This window comes from Sturnira hondurensis, unplaced genomic scaffold (assembly GCF_014824575.4).
Source record: "Sturnira hondurensis isolate 20B ecotype Veracruz unplaced genomic scaffold, ASM1482457v3 Scaffold0009314, whole genome shotgun sequence".
Classification (NCBI taxonomy): domain Eukaryota; kingdom Metazoa; phylum Chordata; class Mammalia; order Chiroptera; family Phyllostomidae; genus Sturnira; species Sturnira hondurensis.
The window spans coordinates 3,590,320-3,613,527 of NW_028081945.1; the positions used below are offsets into that span (position 1 = coordinate 3,590,320).

General features: G+C 39.2%; 1 protein-coding gene across 1 annotated transcript in view; it reads left to right on the forward strand.

Moving 5' to 3' along the window:
- The window catches only part of FBXL13 (F-box and leucine rich repeat protein 13), a 193,375-nt gene extending 184,828 nt beyond the window's left edge, over positions 1–8,547 (forward strand). Inside the window, exon 16 of the mRNA XM_037057044.1 lies at positions 8,283–8,547. Within this exon, the coding sequence (XP_036912939.1) occupies positions 8,283–8,547 (265 nt within the window). The remainder of the gene's footprint in view (positions 1–8,282) is intronic.
- Positions 8,548–23,208: the final 14,661 nt, after the last annotated feature.

The following is a 23,208-nucleotide window of genomic DNA, read 5'->3' on the forward strand; positions in this document are numbered from 1 at the left end:
CATGCACATACCAGTCCACTCTCCTTGGCTGCCAGGTTATGTCAATGTCTCACAAACTTCTTTTTATGTTAACAATGGCTTGCCTTTTTTCCAGACAGACCTCGTGTGTGTGTGTGGTTTTTTTTTTAAGGCTGTCTTTTCTGTTCAATTCACTTATCTGTCTTCTATCTAATCTTGCACAATATTTTCCCTGTGAAATGGTGATAATCCAAGTATATACTTAGGATTGTTGTAAGGATCACATAGTTAGATAATGCCTGGCACACAATAAATACTCAAGAAATGTTTATTATTGCTCTATAATGTTTTAATATCTAATTAATAGGATGAGACTATCCTTAACAGTAGTCTTTTATAAGATATTTATGTATTCATTTTTAGACAGAGGGGAAGGGAAGGAGGAAGAAAGGGAGAGAAACATCAATGTGTGGTTGCCTCTTTCATGACCCCTACTCAGGGTCTGGCCTGCAACCCAGGCATGTGCCCTGACTTGGAATTGAACCAGCAACCCTTTGGTTCACAGGCCAGTGCTCAATCCACTGAGCCACACCAGCTAGGGCATCAGTAGTCTTAAGTAAGATATTTCTGCCAGTTTATTCTTCTAAATAAAATTTAGAATAATGTCATCAATTTTCAGAAAAAATTCTATTGATATATTAATGGAAATTGTGTTAAATATATAAACAAATTTTGGAAAATATAGTTTTGTAATACATGATTTTCTCTTTATCCAAGAATTAATTATTAAGGATGTATTCAAGTTTCCAAGTACTTTATATCTAATTGTCATTTTATTATTGGTTTTTTAGAAATATTTTATTTTTAGAGAGAGGAAAGGGGAGAAAAAGAGAGGGGAAAAACACTGATGTGTGAGAGGAACATCAATTGGCTGCCTCTTGCAAGGCCGAAGCTGGGAACCTGGCCCACAATCCAGGCATATGTGGTGATAGGGAACTAAACTAGTCACTTTTTGTTTCACAGGCTGGTGCTGAACCAACTCAGCCAAGCCATACCAGCCAGGGCCATTTTGTCATTAATTTTTAGTTTTATGACATCATAATACAAAATTATGGTCTGCACAATTTCAGCCTTTGGGAATTGAGACTTTTTAACTTAGGGGTAAGGATAGTGGGGAAGATGATGGTTGTGTTGTTTAGCAAGTTAATATTGTATTCCATGGAATTTAAGTTATGTTAATTATATTACTAAAATTTTTATGTCCCTTTCTGTTCGTCAAAAGCAGAGTCTATCGCAAAATTGTATCTTAATTACATTTCTTTTGAATTTCTAATTACTTTTGCTTTATTTTATATTTATGCTATATTATATATTGCATAAAAATTCATAACTAAAATTACTAAAGCAAATCAGGCTCACCTTGGATTTCTCCTCTGTAACAGAAGATATATTTATAATGGATATTTATGTTATTTTTGCTTATACTTTTATATAATACATATGTTTGCTCATCCTGTTGCAGAAGAGAAGTCCAAGACCAGTTTGATTTTTATTTGATAACACATGCACATATGCACACACATTTTCATATTGCTGCATATTTACACCATTTCACTCTGCACAATTTCAAGGGGGAATGATCCCAAGATTCTGTACTCAATCATATTAACTTCATTGGGAGTGGTACCTTTAATCAATATAAAGTTATCCTGATTATTTTATTTAATACTTTTCTATCATAGTATTTCAATTCAATGTAAAATTGCCACACCATATTAATTTTATGTACATTTGCCTAATACAACTTTGCAATTTCTTTTGATTTTGTTGTCATTTTATTTTAAATGTGTTTCTTATAGACTACTTATAACTTAGATTTCATTTGTCCAACCAGTTTGAGAATCTTTGTCTTTTAATAGGAAATATTTTCAACTTATTTATAGTTATTATTATATATATTTGGTTTTCTTTTGCATCTATGTGTTCTATTTGTAATTATTTAAAACATTTTTGTTTTTATTTGTTTTCCCCTTTCTAGTATGTGGATTATATTTTATTATTTTATTTTTCAATTACAGTTTACATTGTTATTTTAATATTTTATATTACTTTCAGGTATACAGTATAGTGGTTAGACAATCATACTTTACAAAGTGTTGCCACTGGTATTTCCAGTGTTGCCACTGGTATTTCTGGTGTTATCAAACAAAACTGGGGTATGGCTGCCCACCATCACCCATAGGCAAATTTTATTTTATTTTATTTTATTTTATTTTTATTTTTATTTTATTTATTTCTTGTTCAAGTACAGTTTTCTGTCTTATATTCCCAGCCCTGCCCACCCCCAGTGCTCCCCACCTCCCTCCCATTTCCGCCCCCCGCCTTATGTGAGTCCATCCCCTTTTCCCCTGTGATTCTCTCCCCTCTCCCCTCTGGACCCTGTCAGCCTGACCAGGGTCAAACTCCAGATTTGAGTATCATTGGTCATATTTTGCTTGCTTGTTTGCTTTGTTGTTTAGATTCCTGTTAACGATGAGATCATATGGTATTTGTCTTTCACTGCCTGGCTTATTTCGCTCAGCATAATGCTTTCCAGTTCCATACATGATGTTGCAAAGGGTAGGAGTTCCTTCTTCCTTTCTGCAGCATAGAATTCCATTGTGTAAATGTACCATAGCTTTTTGATCCAGTCATTTACCAATGGGCACCTAGGTTGCTTCCAACTCTTGGCTATTGTAAATTGTGCTGCTATGAACATCGGGGTGCATAGTTCTGCCGCTGCCCGCAGCAGCAAGGGTGGTCTCAAGGTGAGGCGAGGGACTTAAAAGAATGGAGAGGACCATAAGCTCTGCTGGCAAATGGCAACTTTATTCAAGGAACTGCTGGCTTATATGCAGAACTGCAGTGGCCTGAAGCAAGACCGCAAGGAACTGGAGACAATGTTGCTTTTCAAAGTTTGTACGCACCCTAGAGTTATCAAAAGGGCAAGATGTTCTCATATCCTGAGAACATTAGACTGAAGATAATAGTGTCCGCATTACTATCATTTCCTTGGAACATGACGCATATGCCAAGAGCTTGTTCTTTCCTTCAAGGCTGAGAATGAGAAGGTCCGGAAAATGTTAAGATACCCGCCGGCTCCAGGGACCAGAAACTAAGTTCCTCCACCATTTTCACAGTGGAGGACTCTGTCCTTGGTCCCCTGCGGCCTGGCGGGCTCCCACATAGTTCTTTTGGATTGGTGTTTCAGGGTTCTTAGGATATACTCCTAATAGTGGAATTGCTGCATCAAAAGGCATATTCATTTTTAGTTTTCTTAGAAAATTCCATACTATTTTCCGTAGTGGTTGTACCAGTCTGCAATCCCACCAACAGTGAACTAGGGTCCCCTTTTCCCCACAACCTCTCCAACACTTGTTGTTTGTTTCTTTGTTTATGATAGCCATTCTGACTGGTGTAAAGTGGTATCTCATTGTGGTTTTAACTTGCATCTCTCTGATAGCTAGCAATATCGAGCATCTTTTCATGTGTCTCTGCATCCTCTGTATGTCCTCCTTGGAGAAATGTCTGTTCAAGTCCTCTGCCCATTTTTAATTGGGTTGCTCATCTTCTTTGAGTGGAGTCCAGTGAGTTCTTTGTATATTTTGGAGATTAAACCTTTGTCTGAGGTATCATTGGCAAATATGTTTTCCCAAGCTGTTGCTTCTCTTTTTATCTTGATACTGTTTTCCTTAGCCATGTAGAAGCTTTTAATTTTGATGAGATCTCATTTTTTTATTCTTTCCTTTATGTCCCTTGCTCTAGCGGACATATCAGTAAAAATATTGCTGTGTGGAATATCTGAGATTTTCCTGCCAATGTTCTCCTCTAGGGCTTTAATGGTTTCATGGCTTATATTTAAGTCTTTTATCCACCTTGAATTAATTTTAGTGTATGGTGTAAGTTGGTGCTCGAGTTTCAGAAATAGAAGGGATTGTAAGAAATTACTATGAAGAACTGTATGCCAAGAAATTTGAAAACCTAGGTGAAATGGAAAAATTTCTAGAAAAATATAATCTTCCAAAACTCAATGAAAAAGAAGCAGAAAACCTGAACAGACCAATAACAGCAGATGAAATTGAAGAAGTAGTCAAAAAACTCCCATCACACAAAAGCCCCGGACCAGATGGTTTCACAGGAGAATTCTACAAAGCTTTTAAGGAAGAGCTAACCCCTATTCTTCACAGACTATTCCAAAAAATCCAAAAGGAGGGAAAACTCCCCAACTCTTTTTATGAAGCCAGCATCATCCTAATTCCAAAGCCAGATAGAGACACAACAAAGAAAGAAAACTACAGGCCAATATTGCTAATGAACATAGACACTAAAATCCTCAATAAAATATTGGCAAATCACATCCAACAATACATCAAAAAGATCATACACCACAACCAAGTGGGATTCATCCCAGGGATGCAAGGATGGTTCAATATTCGTAAATCAGTCAATGTAATACATCACATAAACAAAAGCAAAGACAAAAACCACATGATCATATCAATAGACTTGGAAAAAGCTTTTGATAAGGTACAACACCCATTTATGACAAAAGTACTCAGAAAAATGGGAATAGAGGCAGCATTACTCAATATAATAAAGGCCATATATGAAAGACCTACAACCAACATCATACTCAATGGGCGAAAATTAAAAGCTTTCCCACTAAGATTAGGAACAAGACAAGGTTGTCCACTTTCACCAATTCTATTCAATATGGTATTGGAAGTTTTAACCACAGTAATCAGACAAGAAAAGGAAATAAAAGGCATCCAAATTGGAAAGGAGGAAACAAAACTGTCATTGTTTGCAGATGACATGATAGTGTACATAGAAAATCCTATAGACTCTACCCCAAAACTGCTCGAACTAATAAATGAATTTGGCAAAACAGCGGGAAACAAAGTCAATATCCAGAAATCAAAGGCATTTTTGTATACTAACAATGAAACAGCAGAAGCAGAAATCAAGAAAAAATCCCATTTGATATGGCAAAAACAAAGATAAAATATCTGGGAATAAACCTAACCTAGGAGGTTAAAGACCTGTATGCAGAAAACTACACAACACTGAAGAAAGAAATCAAGGAAGACACAAACAAATGGAAACATATACCGTGTTCATGGATTGGAAGAATTAACATCATCAAAATGTCCATACTACCCAAAGCAATTTACAGATTCAATGCAATACCTATTAAAGTACCAATGGCATATTTCACAGATATAGAACAAACACTTCAAAAATTTATATGGAACCATAAAAGACCTTGAATAGCAGCTGCAATTTTGAGAAAGAAGAACCAAGTAGGGGGATCACAATACCTGATATCAAACTGTATTACAAGGCCACTGTAATCAAAACAGCCTGGTACTGGCACAAAAACAGGCACATAGACCAATGGAATAGAACAGAGAGCCCAGAAATAAGCCCAACTTTCTACAGTCAATTGATATTCGACAAAGGGGGCAATAACATAAAATGGAGTAAAGATAGCCTTTTCAACAAATGGTGTTGGGAGAACTGGACAGCTACATCCATAGGCAAATTTTAGAGACAGATGTTGTTGGAGAACGAAAGAGGTCTTTTTTAAAATATTGCACAATTTGGGATTTTGGATGACTTCCTGTCTCCAGACATATTTCTTCCCCAAAACACAAACAAAACAAAGTACCAAAGCCCAAAACAATATCCAGAATTCCTGTTTCATCTTTACCTGTCCTTTGGAGGCCAAGGCTGCTGAGTGTGTGGCTGTCTGGCTTTGGGCTTTCTCCTGGAGTCTGTGTGTGTTGGTGGAGCTGTTGTTCACCACACAGCTTCCAGGACCAGCCAGATCGTTCACATGCTCTGGCTAGGACATCTGCCAGGTGGATCCAAGAGTAAGATAGCACCTTTCTCCCTTTCCTCGGTTTAAATCTCCCAGCCCAAACTTCTGAGTGCTCTTGAAGGGTTTGGCACGTCCAACCAATCCTGTCTTTCTCCTAGGCTAGACTGACAGGATAGCACCCCCTCCTGCTGCCATGTTGACCTCTACAGTCAATGCAGCTATGTCCTCTGGTCCCACTCCCACCGGGGGGGAGAAGGGAGTAAGAAGGCTTTTCCATTAGCCGATCACCTCACTAGCTTTTCACATGCTCAGCACAGTGACTTCTTCCAGTGCTGTTTCTTTTCTTGGGCATGGGGTAATCTCTCCACTCACTGAATCCCCACTGGTTTTTCCAGCCAGAAGTTGTGGGGACTTCATCTTCCTGGGCTGAGGAGCTTGGTGTGATGCTGGAACTCCTTGCTCCCAAGATATCCCTCCTGAATTTTTACCCACCGTGGGTTGGTGACTGACCAGCCCATTCCACATCTGTACCCCTCCTTCCAGTCTCAGTGGATATGGTTTATTTAATTCTGTAGTTGTCAGACTTTCATTCAACTCAATTTCTGATGGTTCTGTGAGATGATTGTTCTATATTTTAGTCATAATTTAGATGTGGTTGTACAAACTGGCAAACCATGTCTGTCTATGCCATCATCTTGACTGCAAATTCAAGGTTGTAACTTTAATGATCTTCAGCATTTATTTCTTTTTTTAACCTGTAATCACATGATTTCCATAATCCTTTGTCTCCTCACTCCAATCCCATTGTATAGATGACAGAAAGGGGAACAACTGGCTTTTCCGAGAAGTGGCAGGGGATTGTGTCTCAATATGTTCTAATATTTTTGCATTTTCTTTTTAAAATCATTTTCAGAGGTATAGTTTCTCAACGCTTACAAATTCCATTCTGTATTTTGTTTTCTTGTTAGTGAAAATATCTCTCTATGAATACGCCAGTTCTGGTGTTTGCCAATACATAAGTTGATCAGTTGCATGTGGACTCTCATCCTTCCTGTGTCCTTCCCATTCCCCCACCCACAGGCACTTTACTGCTTTCCCAGGGGCTGGTGCTGTCCCTTTCTCATATTACGAATAAAAGTAAGTAGATGGGCACAGCAGGCATCTACTTACTATGACCCATTCAACGGAATCAGGATCATCTTCTGCTTGTACATGCTTCTCAGTTCTCTGAAAATCTGATCAAATGAATGAAAGATGTCAGCAATCAATACATATTGCTCCTGAGGCTCTTCTCATTTATGCACCCACCTGTAGAATGGTTATGTGGGGAAGCCACCTTACTTAGAATGCAGTCTGCCATCTCCAATTCTGCTTTATTTCCTGAAATGATTATTTTAGAAGGAATTGGTGGTCTCCAAATTGAATTAAAAATAAAGATCCCAATAGACAACAAAGAACTGGTGGGCCAAAGAGACCTTCAACCATTTATAAAGCAGGATATACCATTGGGGAATAGCACGAAACACAGGTGCCTCTGATTAGGGAGAGAGTGTGGAGCACTGAGATCAAGGTCTCCCAGGTTCTCTCTATTTTAGAGGGGAAGGGTCTGTAGGTCACTTATTGGGCTTCTAGTCAAACTAGATTGACCCTGCATTTAGTGGAAATTCCTTTAAGATTCTGGCAGCAGTATGACTACTAGACTCCTAAGTTTGTCTTTTTCTTTTGCAGGAGATTCCATCATGGACTGCTTAACTTGATTACATTTTAACTCAAGAGAAAAAAATCCTAAGAACCATTTATTTTTATAGAGGGGAAGGAAGGGAGGGAGAGAGGGAGAGAAACGTCAGTGTGTATTTGCCTCTCCAGTGTCCCCTACTGGACACATGGCCCTCAACCCAGGCATGTGTCCTGACTAAGAATCAAATAGGTGACCCTTTGGTTTGCAGGCTGGCACTTGATCCACTTAGCCACAGCACCCAGGCATTTGTCTTCTTAACAATTATGATAATTATGCCACTTAAGTGAACAAATGAACAAGAATAGCATTTTAATTAAAAATTTTCCCATTACTATTAATTATATTGGACTGGTCAAAAAGTCTGTTTATTTTTTCCACAAAAATTCACCAATTTTGATGTCATTTTTTAAATACATGCTAATATGACAGCTGTCACAAAACAATCTCAACAAATTGTTTCAAATGAAGTTAAAGATAACTAAACACTGTGAGAGTGAGCCATCTTACAGAAAACCCAAATGAACTTTTTGGCCAACCCAATACTTTGTTTTATTAAACTAAAAACCATATGGTCAAATTTGAATTTAAAATGTTGATGAAATACCACTATAAAGATTTTATCTTCCTGCTTTGGAATCTATGGATGTAGTAAATACTATTTAAACAATATTCTATATATTTACATATCAAAGCATGTATAAGGCTTTTTTCTCTTTCCTACAGAATTGGCGACATGGGACTACAGTACTTTCTTGATGGTCCTGTGAGAACAAGGATAAGAGAGATAAATTTAAGTAACTGCATCCAGTTGGGTGATGCCTCTATTGTGAAACTATCAGAGTGGTATGAAAAAACTATAATATTTTACATTATATCACTAGTAGTTGTATACTTGCTAATAGGAGAGATCAGAGATAGAACTTCAGGAATCCCAGAAGCTGGCCCAATACTTAGTGAAATTAAAAAAGACATTGGAGTCAGAGATTAAGCTAATCTGTCAATTATATATGAAATGTTTCTTATTAACTTTGCCTTAGAGAAAGTTTAAAAAAATTTTTTATTTAGTTATTTTCGGAGAGGGAGGTAGGGAGGGAGGAAGAGAAGGAGAAACATTGATGTGAGAGAGAAACATCATTCAGTTGCCTCTTGGAGGTGCCCTGACAGAGGATTGAACCCACACCCTAGGCATGTACCCTGATTGGGGACTGAAATGGTGACCTTTCATTTTGTGGGACAATGTCCAACTGAGCCACACTGGTCAGGGCAGAGAAAATTTTTAATGGAGTCATTCATGAAGTTATTAATGTCTAGGCATAAGTGACTTCCCTATACTTTTCAAGGATATTATCTCTATGTAAACCTTTACTCATCATTTCCTAAGGGGTGTTCTAGCTGGTGGTATTTTTCTTGATTCTTCTTATTTGTCAAAAGCTTTGTGTAGACCAAAGATTAAGCCCAATTCCTGTAGCAAACTTGTAAGGGATAAGTGAGAAACTTAACCTTGTACTTTTTGTGGTAATTCATTGTGTTATTTACATGACATGTATGCTATATATGTTTTCTTATTAGAATTGCAATGTAAAATGAAATCACAGAAAGAATGTCTTATATAATAATCCACTTCCCTTTTATCCAACTTTGTAATATCAAATTATTTTTCATGTTTTAACTTACTTTTATGTTGAGAAAAGGAAAATTTTTGCTTCAATATCATTTGCTTTCCAGATAGTTTTTATGTAAAGAAAGTTACTGACAGTGTAATTAAAGCTAAAATTAATTTTTTATGCTGCTTTCTTTCAGCTGCCCTAACTTAAACTACTTAAGTTTACGAAATTGTGAATATGTGACTGACATAGGAATTGAGTCTATCATAAACATTTCCTCCTTGATATCAGTAGATCTCTCTGGAACAAGTATCTCTAATGAGGTAAAAAAAAGTTCAAAAACAATTATAACCATTTTGTAAACAATGGAGAGAAAAATAATTATTTTTATTTCTTAAACCATTAGATTACAAAAGGCAAACTTAGGAATATTATTTCTGGAATAGTAAGGTTATTTGTAAGTAAATCATGATCTTGTTTCTCTGTTTAAAAATGGCAAAATATAATATTGAAAGGAGAGTATTACATGATAGATCTGAAATTTTTTCATAATAGTACTTGGTCTGTGTGGAAATAATACATTTTACACATTACATATGTTTTTTGTGGATTACACATTCTACAATATAAAATCACCTGAGTGCATTGAGATCTAAGTCTAGTTCAAAACTGAAGTCTAGAAATGGCCTCATCAAATCTACAAAAGCGTACATTGTAAGGAATTCATTTCTTGCAAGGTGCTGCTGCTATTCATTAGAGTTGAAACTCAGATTATATCCATCCTATCACCCCAGTACTACCTCATTCACTGATCAAATGGAAGATGAACCCAGAGATGAACTCATGTTCTGAAAGACTTTAGTGGGCTGTAGTTAGAGAAGTAATGTACTGGCTTCTCTGGCAAATGAGTGTGTTAGGAGGGACATAGGAAGACACCAGAGGGAAGGCTCTCCCTTCAGCTGCTTGCTAAATCCCTACTAATCTCTTAAACTCACCAAATGTCACCTGTCTGTGAGGCCTTCTCTGAGAAGCCCTACCCTGCAGACAAGCAACTACTCTTCAGACATCTCCAGCCCCAGGGCTTCTTTTAACATGACCTCTTTCTCTTGGTGTCTTGTTGCATTGCTGATGTCTGTGTCACATGTTCACCTTTCCCCACCATTCAGTGGGCTCTTTTAGATGAAGGACTCTGTCTGTCCACTAGTTTAGACTTTTTTCTTTCCTTATCTAAGAGTGAATTTAGATTCAGCTTCAACTCTGCTGGTGGTATGAGAGTCGGGGTAGGGGGTATTTATATGCAGCTGATCTCATCATGATGGAGTCAAGTCTTAACATCTCAACATTGTCTTCTGTCTAAGCTGGAGTCCACTGAGATCTCTGAGGGCCCTTTTCATCTTCCATTTCATGTCTAGGTAGATCCTTATGCATCTTCCTTGTCCCAGCACCAAGGCCCCTTCAATTCTTCAGTCTCCCTGGTTGCATGCGTTTTGTTCTGTGTTCCTCTGTGTTCCTCTGGGTCATGGTGGAGCATGGGGACTCTGTGAGACTGACTTAAGTCCATAGTCTAGATTTTATTTTATGAGGACATTTTCCTGCTCCCAGGGTGTATTTGCCCTCAGGCCCATGCCTCACCCCTCTCTCACTCTGCTACAGAGTGGCTGACTCAAGTGGATTCCAGCTAGGTTTGATGCTCATGAGGCATTTGTAAGTAATTGAAGGGTCTGAAGAAGGAAGACACCAGGATTTTCTTTCACTTTTCTTTCCGTCATCATTAGCAGCTACATTTCCTTTATGATCGACTATCTGGTCAGGCATATTGTGGTACCAGCTTCCCTGGATAACATTGGCCCTAGGCCCCAATAACACCATCTTTCCCCATTGTCCTTCCAGCACAGGGTTAATAGTGGCTTCCTGCTGCTGCTAATCTCTACATTGTGTCATTATCCCCTTGGCTCCTCAGTTTCTCTACCACTTATGTAGCCAACTCTCTGTCACAATTTAATTTCCTTGTTTTTAAAGAGTTGCTTCTGTTTTCCTCATTAGATCTTAGCTGATAAATGATGAGCACAAGAAAACTCTGATGACTTGTTGCTTTCACAACCCTACTGGGGAAAGATGGGATTGATTCCCATTTACTTAGATCCCCGAATCTATCAGGAGGTTTAACTTTCTCTCCAGGTGGATAGAATCCAGGAGGGTCCAGAACAGGGCCCTGGGTGGGGATCCTCTAGCCTCTCATTCCTTTGTTTCCCTTTGACTCTCCTCCTGCTCCTTTTCCCCTCCTTTTCTCTCTTCCTCCTTCTCTTCTCCTTCCCCCTTGGCACCTCTCCCCGCCTCTCTTTTTTGCTCCTCTTTTTTTCTCTTGGCACAGATTTCATATCTAATTTGGGGGTGGAAAATGTTCCAACTGATTATATGGTTTTTAAAAATGTTATGCCCAAGTCATTCAGGGTTTAGGATTTGAAGCTTAAAGGACTTAAAAGTTTAAAGAGAAACAATTATTTTCTCCTGTGTTCTTCTATAAAAAGCATTCTCTGAAACATACAAATAGAATGCCCAACTGTTGTCTGAAGGGTCACAGGTTAACAAGAAATGGAGGATCAAAGCACATTATAAGATATATTAACATATAATGCTGCCACAAGCCTGTAGTGTTTGGTGGACATTTGTTGTACGAAGGGTGTGAGAGTTAAATGCTCTTAGTTGTTAGCTTTTGGGAAACAGGCAGTTTTTATTTTCAAAGATCATATATTAAAATTGTATCTACTGAGGACAAGTTCAAACTTAAAAAATAGATTCAAATCCCGCTCACTGTTTTCATTTTCTTGTAAAGAACAGTCACAATCTGAGAGAGCAGTAAGTGCACATCTTTGGGAAACAGTGATGGTGGTTTTCTGCTAAAAGACTGGAAAATAAGTCTTTTAAGAGAAGGGTAAAAAAAAAGAGAGAGAAGGGTGTTGTTTTCTTCTTCCAAATCAGTAAAACTTTGGTCTAAAAGGCAATGATTGACAATACAGTACCACAACGGCTGTGGAAGCTAACCTCTCCCAGTCAAATTAAAACAAATCAGCCCAGGGTGGGTGGGCTGGGATGGGAGTAAAAGATGGAAAATTGTACTTGAACACCAATTAAAATAAAAATTAAAAAAGTCAATAACATAATTATAACCAGTATAAAATAAACTATTTGGAAAAAATCAGCCCAGATGCCACCTTAGGCAGCTGAACACCAAGCCTAGATTGTGGTCTGATGAAGTACAAATCTAACTGCAGACTTGACATTTGAGAGTTAAATTCTAAAGTTTTACAGATATTTACCAGAGATTGAATGTAATAATCTTTTCCAATTTTTCCTTCTGGAAAAAAAAGAGTTTATGTTTTTTAATAATTATATCCATTCTCAATTCTTTTCAATAATGAGTTTTCAGTTAGAATCACACTACTCATTTAGTTAACAAACATTTATTTTGTGCTCAGTGCTGGGGATGCTAGAAGGAACAACACATGGCCCCTCTTCTTAGCACTTACATTCTGGTAGAAGACAGGCCTGGGGAAAATGACTACAAAGAGTTATGGATGTGGAAGACAACTTGGCTCAGAGAGTCAAGAAAGACCTGGCATTTTCCAAGAGAAGGAGAATGGGTATAGGATGAACAAAGAAAAGGGGCAAAGTGGGGTGGGGAGCTGAACCAAGAGACAGAGATTTAAAAGGATGGTGGTATCCAGGACCCCACCATACAGGACGGTGGTATCCAAGTATGGTTTGACTGTGAAGAGCGTGGTGAGAGGCGATGTTTGAGAGGTAGGCTGGGGCCATGTCATGAGGGGCCAAGAAGCCACAGTGAGGAACTTGTTTTCTGCCCTTTTAGCAATGAGAAGACATTCAGTATTGTCAGTTATACATGGTCAGATTGATGTATTTAAAAGATTACTCTGTTTGCTGGAGGGACATGGAAATAATAAATGAAATAGTGAGCAATTATGAAGCACAAATCCAGGTGAAATGTTCTGAGAGTTGGCATTAGGGCTAGAACCAGGGAGATGGCTTGAGCAAAGTCAGCAGATTTGAGAGACATTTGCAAGGAAGAATCAACAGGAAATAGAAATAGAATGAATGTTCGAGTAAAGACAAGTGGGGTGGAACCAAGGATGATGGCAGATATTTGGCTTAAGCATCTGTGTAAATGATTATGTCCCTTACTAACCTGCATGCCTTCCACAGTGGGAGGAACAGGTTTGCTGCAGGTTGGCCATGTTTAGTTTGCATCAGCCTACAAGACAGTTTTATAGAGAGGTAGAGGGCTCAGGAAATAAGTAAGAAAATCATTGCAGTTCGCTCCTCAGAGGGAAAACAGCTTTTTAGGTTGCAAGAGGACATAGGGGTGTTACATTCTGAAAATCATGGAAATGCATAAAGTTAATTAGCAAAGACAAAAATACAGATATTTAGAAATTTGGAAAGATTTTATTTTATTTATTTATTCATTTATCCTCATCCGAGGGCATTGTTTTTTCATTGCTTTGAGTCACACACACACACACACACACACACACAGAGAGAGAGAGAGAGAGACATGTGAGAGAGAAACATTAATTGGTTGCATCATATATGTTCCCCAAATGGGGATCAAACCCATAACCTAGGTATGCCCCGTGGTCCCAGACAGAATCCTTTTGGTTTATGGGACAATGCTCCAACCTACTGAGCCACACTGGCCAATCAAGAAAAGTTTTAACTGACAAAGCTAATTTAAATGGGGAAGGCAAGGGGAACACAGTTATTTCAAACTGTATACACTTCTTATAATAATTATATTTTCCTCAGTCATTCCTTTGTAGAAAATAGTGACTAATGTAGTATGTCACCCATAACCAAAAGTTAGTAGTTATTCCGTAAGCACATTTTAGGAACAGGGGAAATATGTCAGTTTTCCTCTTCTAATATAGAGAGGATAAGGTGTATAAGTGAGGAAAATAAATTACGAATGTGATAGTATCTTAAAGTATCTTTAAAAGTCTTTTCTATAGCTTTTCTTTAGTTAAATGGGATGTCAGTTATTCTCCTCCTACTCCAGAGGATTGTTTGAATATGAAGTTATATCTCCACTTATAATAGAAAATGTTTTCCACAAGTCAGAAGAATTATCATTTACTAAAGACCACAGCATCCACAATTAGGACAGTTCAATCTGTTGCTTAAGTTGCCTTAGTCACCACCATATTTGTTGTTTAAAGGAAAAATGAGTCAGAGCACTGTTTCAGACAGTGTGCTTAGACAGTGGTTTAAGAAGATTTTCATTTGCCTGATTTTCAAATTTTTTCACTATGAGTATTAGATCTTGAGTGCCCATTATGTAGGCAAACTCCTGGAGTCCCCTTCACCAGGATGAAGGCTCCATGGAGGCTGAGACTGTTTTATTCACTGCTGTGTTCCCAGAACCCTAGGGAGTAATAGTCAAATATTCATTGAATGAAGGAAGAAATGCTGAGTGGCAGGGTTATCAAATGTGAATAAGACCTGTTCCCTACAGCCCAATATAGAAGGGTAAGTAAGGGTAATTTAAATATGTTGTGGCAGATATAATGATAGAAGAAGCAGAGGAAAGGATCTTAACTCAGCCAACCAAAGACAAAAACATGAAAATGCATGCTTGTTCAAGGAACTTTATGTAGTTTAGTGTACTACTAGAATGTATGGGTTGTCCAAAAAAGTTCACTTGGTTTTTTCCACATGATGGCTCTAATAGTGGTTAGTTGTTCTAACTTCATTAGAAAAAATCTGTTATATTGTTTTGTGAGAGCTGTCATATCAGCATGCATTTTTTAAAAGATTTTATTTATTTATCTTTAGAGGGAAAGGGAAGGAGAAAGGGAGCGAAATATCAATGTATGGTTGCCTCTGCCAAGGACACACAATGTATCACGAGTCCCCTGCCGAAAACTGGCCTGCAATCCAAGCATGTGCCCTGACTGGGAATCGAACTGTGATCCTCTAGTTTGCAGGCCTGTGCTCAATCCACTGAACTACACCAGCCAGGGCTGAGCATGCATTTTTTAAAAAACATCAAAATTGGTGATTTTTTGTGTAGCCATTTTAATACTGAGGATGGAAGAAAATAAGCAGCATTTTCAGCATATTATGCTTTATTATGTTAGGGAAGGTAAAAATGCAACTGAAATGCAAAAAAAGATTTGTGTAGTGTATGGAGAAAGTGCTGTGACTGTTCAAACCTGTCAAAAGTGGTTTGTGAAGTTTTGTGCTGAATCTATTTTTGCCAGACAATGCTCCATGGTCGGGTAGACCAGTTGAAGTTCACAGTGGTCAAATCCAGACATTAACTGAGAACAATCAATGTTATACCACATAGGAGATAGCGGACATACTCAAAATATCCAAATCAATATAGTTTTTGGTGAAAATGAAAAATTTATCTTTTATTTTATGGAAAAAACCATGTGGACTTTTTGGCCAACCCTATACCATGAAAAAGAGATGGGACTGAGGGAATTTTGTGCTATCTGAGAAGCTTGGATTTGAACCAACAAATGTGAAGCAGGACTTAGTAGGGTAGTCATAGTTACACCCAGTTTCTTATTTAATATAGATTATTTGGGTTCTTATCTAGGGGATAGATTAGAGGGAAGAAAGACTAGAGTCAGGGAGACCAGTGGTGGGTATTTTAGTAGTTTTAAAAAAGAGATGATGAGTTCTTCAACTAGGTGATGAGTTCTTGAGCCTACTTCTTGAACTAGGTCAGAGGCCAGAATTACCATAGAAAGAAGATATTCAAGAATACCTAGGAGATAAAACTGAAATAATTTGGTGATTGATTTGTTGCAGAAGATAAGGACCTAGAGGAGGGGTGAGGGTATTGAAGTGTGATTCAAAAAATATGACTTTGGGTGGATGAAAGTCCTACCTCAGAAAAAGTGATGTAAGAAAAAAAACAGGCTTTGAGGGAAAGGTGACTTCAATTCTGTCAGACTGACTTAGAATGTATGGCATATTCAGGTCAAAGGCTTGGAAGAGAGATCCTTAAAGAAATTAGATGTGGGAGGCACTGTCATGGAGGTGTGAAGGTGACCAAGATCCTCAGAGAGAGTGTGGGGAATGAAGAGCAATGTGTACCCAGGAAAAACAAACAGAATATCTATATTTAAGAAGTGGGAAAAAGATAATGAATCTGTAAAGGACACTAAAGAAAGAAGGTGAAAAGGTTGTAAGAAAGCCAGGTGAGTGTAGTCATGTGTGGAGTTTTGAGGGAATAACCAACAGTATCTAACAGAACAGAGAAATTAAAACAGGGAAAGACCAACATTTGAAAGAACATTTACCATTAATTAAACAGATCCCTGCTTTACCCTTCTGATAACATCTCTTGCCCTTGTTCCCTTCATTTCTTTTCCTCCAGCTCCACTGCCACATTTTAGATCCTCAAACAAGCCAAATGCTTTCCTATTCGAGGACATTTGCACACATGTACCTTCAGCCTGAGGTTCTTGTCCTTCTATTCTCCCCATGCCTGGGTAGACAGATGCTTAGTGAGTAACCACTGATGATCACACCAGTAGTTAAAGCATCTTGCCATAAGCTAATAGTGACTTTAAAGATATTTTTGACAAAATTTTAATCTATAATAAACATTTCTCATGCTGTCATAATTATCAGAAAATCACACTTTTCAATCTATATCATTTCAAGGCAATAACAAAAGGTTTTATTTCATTGATGCATTTTTTCTTTAAGCAAATATAAATCATATGATGACAACAATGTCTCTATGTATGTTTCCAAAAAATAAGCATTCTGTAGTTCCCAGTGTACTGTAATCTTATCTCTGTGTCATTATAGCATAGTTCCCTAGAAAGGTATCATCTAGGGGCAGGAGCATAAAATGGAGTAAAAATAGTCTCTTCAACAAATGGTGTAGAGAGATCTGGACAGCTATGTGCAAAAAAATGGAACTCAACCACCAACTTACACCATACACAAAAATAAACTCAAGATGGAGAAAATACTTAAATATAAGTTGCAACACTTTTATAAATAAAAGTCCTGGAGGAGAACACGGGCAGGAAAATCTCAGATACTCCACGCAGCAATATTTTCACCAATATGTGCCCTAGAGCAAGGGACACAAAGGAAAAAATAAAGAAATGGGACTTTCTCAATTAAAAAGATTCTGCAAGGCTAAAGAAAACATCAACAAAATAAAAAGGAAACCAAAAATATGGGAAAATACATTTGCCAGTGATATCTTGGACAAGGGTTTGATCTCCAAAGTATATAAAGAACTCACACAACTCCATACCAGGAAGACAAACAATCCAATTTAAAAAATGGGCAAAGGACCTGAATAGACACTTTTCCAAAAGGACATACAGAAGGCCCAGAGACATATGAAAGGCAATTCTCAGCATCAGTAGTTATCAGAGAGATGCAAATTAAAACCAAAATGAGATACCACTTCACACTGGTCAGAATGGCCATCATAAACAAATCAACAAACAAGTGCTGGCAAGGTTATGGAGAAAAGGGAACCTTAGTACACTGTTGGTGGGAATGCACACTGGTTCAGCCACTGTGGAAAACAGTTTGGAATTTCCTCAAAAAAACTAAAAATAGAACTACCTTTTGACCTGGCAATTCCAACCCTGGGATTGTACCCTAAGAATATTGAAACACCAATTCAAAAGGACCTGTGCACCCCAATGTTCATAGCAGCACAATTTATAATAGCCAAGTGCTAGAATCAGCCCAAGTGCCCACCAGTAAATGAGTGGATCAAAAAAACTGTGGTACATTTACACAATGGAATAATACTATGCAGCAGAAAGAAAGGAGGAGCTCCTACCCTTCACAATAGCATGGATGGATTTAGAGAGCATTATGCTAAGTGAAATAAGCCGGTGGTGAAAGACAAATACCATATGATCTCACCTATAAATGGAACCTAATCAACAAAACAAACAAGTGAGCAAAATATAACCAAGAACATGGAAATAAAGAACAAGCTGACAGTAACTAGAAGGGAGGGGGTTAAGTGGGGAAAGAGGGGAAAGGGTCAAGGGACATGTATAAGGAACCATGGACAAAGACAACAGGGATGGAAAAGATTGAAGGTGGGAGAATGAAGTGGGTAGGGTAGGGGAGAGTAACAGGGGAAAATTAGGACAACTATAATTGAACAACAATTTTTAAAAAAGAAAGTTGTTATCTAGTTAGATAGCCTCACAATAATAATGGCTCTTGAATTATTAATAGCACACAAATCATTTTCAAACTGAATTGCAAAAAAAACCTTAGTTGAAGATTTGCATGTGGTATCCATGTTAATTTTAATTGTATATGTTATAAGGTCATGTAGTTTCAGATATTTCTAGCAAAAAAATCTCTCTATAACTAAATAATATAGTACAAGAGAGACTTCCAATTAATATGGTGGCATTAGGTAAACACAGCTCACCTCCTTGCACAATCACATAAAAACTACAACTAAATTCTGGAACAATCATTATTCAGAACTGGCAGAAACTGAGTTGAATAGAAGTCTAACAACTACAGAATCAAAGAAACCACATCAATCCAGATTGGTAGCAAGGGCAGAATTGCAGAATGGGCTGGTCCCACATGCACAAGTGGTGGATAAAAATTTGGGAGGGATATCTCGGGAACGAAGAGTCTCAGCCCCACACCAGGCCCCTAAGCCCAGGGTTCCAGTACCAGGAAGATAAGTCCCCATAACTTCTAGCTGCAAAAACCAGCAGGGATTGAATCCATAGAAGAAACATCTAGAGTCCCAAGCAGTTCCTCTAATGAATCCACACACATACTTACTCAGATTCATTCCCTCTAAGCTCCAGCACCAGGTAGCAGCTTGAGAGGTACCAGTGGCATACAAGGATGAAATGAAGTGGCTGGAATCAAGGGGAGAACTGGGGGACAGCTTTCTGCCAGACAGAAAGGCAGGCAGAGCCACAGAGCCATCAGGGTATCACATCTGACACAGCTAACACTGTTTGCCCTACCCTGGGGATCCCCTGAGACTCCCTCCCACCCAACTTACAGTTGTTAACAATAGCTTTTCCATATGAATGGCTAGCCTTGGCTCATGGTTCACAACTTCCTAAATCTTTCAAACAAGCAACAGCTGGCCTCAGGGAGCACCAGGACCAGTACTAGCAGTAGCCAGTCTAGATTCACAGCATGGGAATCTCCAAGCCAGGCACAAGTAGCAGCCATCTCAGATTGCTTTATAGCTTATGCAGGGTGGTTCCAGGCTATACACAGATCGGGGCTGAACTTGATCTGCACCACCTGGGAAACCCGATAGCCTGCACACCCAATAGACAGCTACAGATCATATCAGAGCACCACCACCCTGCCCCTGCAGGCTGATTCTTCATGGAGGGTGGAGGTTGATGGTAAGGTCAAGGCAATCTTTATGACTGACTGGCCTGAGTAAATCCCTCTCATTGATCGGCCAACAGCAACCAAGACTCAACTACAAGAGGAGGGTGTACTCAACCCACACAAAGGGTGCACCTTGAATACCCAGCTTAGGTGATAGGGGAGGCTTTGCCACTGGACCCTACAGGACACCTACTATATTAGGCCATTATACTAAAACAGGGAATCATAGCAGCTCTATCCAATATATAGAAACTAGCACATGGAGGCTGCCAAAATGAGGAGAAAAAGAATCATGGCCCAAATAAAAGAAGAGATCAAAACTCCAGAAAAAAAGAACTAAACAAAATAGAGGTAAGAAATCTATCAGATGCAAAGTCCAAAACACTGGTTTAAGGATGCTCATGGAACTTACTGAGGACCTCAGCAGCATAAAAGATATCCACTCAGCAATGAAAAATACACTAGTTGAAATAAAGAACAATTTGCAGGAAAAAAACAATAGAGTGGATGAAGCCAAGAAACAAATAAATTATTTGGAACATAAGGGAGAAAAGAACAACCAACCAGAAAAACAAGAAGAAAAAAGAATCCAAAAAAAAAGGGAGGATAGTGTAAGGATCCTCTGGAACAACCCCAAGAGGTCCAATATTCACATCATAGGGGTGTCAGAAGGAGAAGAGAAAGAGCAAGAAATTGGAAACTTATTTGAAAAAATAATAAAAGAAAAATTCCCTAATCTGGAGATGGCAATAGACTTATAAGTCCAAGAAGGATAGAAAGTCCCAATCAAGTTGGACTCAAACTGGACCATGCCAAGACACATCACAATTAAAATGCCAAAGCTTAAACATAAAGAATTTTAAAAGCAGCAAGAAAAATGAGACCGTGACCTACAATGGAGCTCCCATAAGACAGTCAGCTGATTTCTCAAAAGAAACTTTGCAGGCAAGAGGTGGCTTGCAAGAAGTATTCCAGTGGTGAAAAGTGAGGACCTACAACCAAAATTACTCTATGCAGCAAAGCTATAATTCAGAACAGAAGGGCAGATAAAGTGTTTCCCAGACATGAAAAAACTAAAGGAGCTCATCATCACCAAGCCCTTATTATATGAAATGTTAAAGGAACTTATTTAAGAAAAGAAAGATCAAAACTATGAATGTTAAAATCATAACAAACTCACAACTATCAATAACTGAATCTAAAAAACAAAAACAAATTAAACAAACAACCAGGGAAGGAGAGGAAAATGGCAGCAGAGTAGGACGGAGCGACTCCAGTTCTCGTACCCCTGGGAGAAAATTCTGGAAGATTTACTAAAGAACAGCGCAATCAATTCCCCAACCAACAATTCCCCAGCATTTATGAAAATAAAAGACCAGAGATAGTGACGGACCAGACAGCTACAGGTCGTTGGGGTCTCAGGGATGCGAGTAAGGACAGAGGCGGCCAGGCCAGCAGCAGCCCTTGGCTGGTGCATAACGGCCCTGGAGCCGTGGCTGCTGCAGCGGTTGGGGCCCAGAGGCTTCCGTCTGTGCCTAGAGACAAGGGCGTCTGCCATGGAGAACTCATTGGGAGCCAGGCAACCCTGAGTAAAGTCAAGAGCGGCAGCGGTGGCGGCGGGATGGCAGCCATTGGCCAGCGAATAAAGACCTCAGAGCCACAGCTGCTGCCGCTTCCAGGGCCCAGAGGCTTCTGTCTACGGCCAGTGTCAGGGTGTCTGCCACAGAGGACTCATCGGGAGCCCAGCACCTGTGAGTAAAGACAAAAGCGGCAGCGGCAGGGCCAGCTGCCCTCGACCAGCCCATAACGCCTTGGAGCCACTCCTGCTGCCGCGTTAGGTGTGTAGAGGCTTCCGTCTGCAGCCAGTGCCACAGAGGACTCATAGGGAGCCCAGCACCCAGTGGAGTATTGGGCAGCTGTGGGGTCCTTGGAAGAGCTGGCTCCCTCCCTCACCACTAGGCGGGGCTGGGTGGCAGAGACCTGTCTGCCTAGGTGTGCAGGGAGGGTGGCAAGGACAGGGGGCCATGTTCAGTTGCAATGTCTGTGGTCGCCAGCCTACCAGCCTGCCAGCCCAGGAAATTTGAGAGGAGCATTGTCCTAACCAGTCAGGTTGGGGATTGGGCAGGGCTGAGAGGCACGCTTTCTGGAGAAGTTTTTACTGGAAAGTGGACTGAGGTGTTCTCCTGTGAAGGCAGCTTGACTTGCTTCTCAACCAGCCACAGGACCTGGAAGGACCAGTACCAGATCCCGTGGGACTCAGGCAGCCTGTTGGGTGGGCGGGCACCTGCACCCAAGTCTGGTAGCCTGGCTGGCGCACCGGTTTGCCCCTGGGCCTACAACCCAGCCCTCAGAGGGGTCCTGCCGAAACTGGAAAAACCGGATTGGAAAGTTTGAAACCGACAAGGGAGGAGGTTTTTTTTTTTAACTTTTTGTAAACTTTTTTTTAACTTTATTTCAGTAATCATATATTTTTTTAATTTTTTTGTTGCTGTATCTCTCAGTACTCTGTTCCTCTCCTTTCTTTTTCCCTGTTTTAGTCCCCCTTCCTTTCACCCCAAACTTATTGCTTTTTCCTCACTTCTCTTGCCCTTTTTTGTGTGTTTGTTTGTTTGTTTGTTTGTTGCTTTCTATACCACTGTAAATACTTCACAACACATCTCTTGGGTCTTAGCCCACTTTACAGGTTCCTGAATTCTATTACTGTAGTGATTAACTCTACTTGCTCACATGCTACATCTATTTACTATTCTTTACTCTCACCTCACCTCAAAATCTGACCACCCCCAACCTCACTGCTTTCTAGATACAACTCACAAGCCTTCCCTCCCCAACAAGAGACATATCTTTGGTCTATCCTTTCTTAAAAGTGGCAAACTGGGTTGAAGATTACACTTAACACTAAAGATCTTCTATCTCTTCTCTACCAGCTGTGACTGTAAATATCATAAAGTACTCTCCTGCTGTCAGAAACCATTTTGCCTCCCCCTCCAGCTGATCACACACACACAAAGAAAGGAGTAGGTGGAAGCGGAGAACATCAAGATACCTGCAGGAGACTGCACCACTGAATTTCACAGGTGTTCTACCACAGAAGTTCACACCATAAACCTAGGGAGTCAGAACAGATTAATTTAAGAAGCTGAAGCTACCAAGAAGAGTCTCATAAGCAATGGGAAGACAAAGAAACAATGACCAAATGAAAGAAAAGGTGGAATTCTCAGAAATAATGTCAGATGAAAGAGAGGCAAGTCAGCTATCAGATATTGAATTCAAAGCACTAGTTATCAGGAAATTCAAAGAGCTCATAATGAGCTACCAGAAACTAGAGGGGAGCTACAATGAGCTCTCTGCAAACTATATCAACATGAAAAAGGAAATAGAAACTATCAGCAAAGGACAAGAGGAAATGAAGAATACAATTTCAGAACCGAAGAACACAGTAGAAAGAATGAAAAGCAGGATCGATGAGGCAGAAGACTGGATCAGCGAGTTGGAGGACACAGTAGAAAGAATCTCTCAGAAAGAGCAAGAAAGGGAAAAGAGGCTCAAAAGAATGAAGAAGGACTAAGAAAAATGCAAGATAATATAAAACGTAATAATATTCAAATAATACGAATACCAGAAGGAGAAGA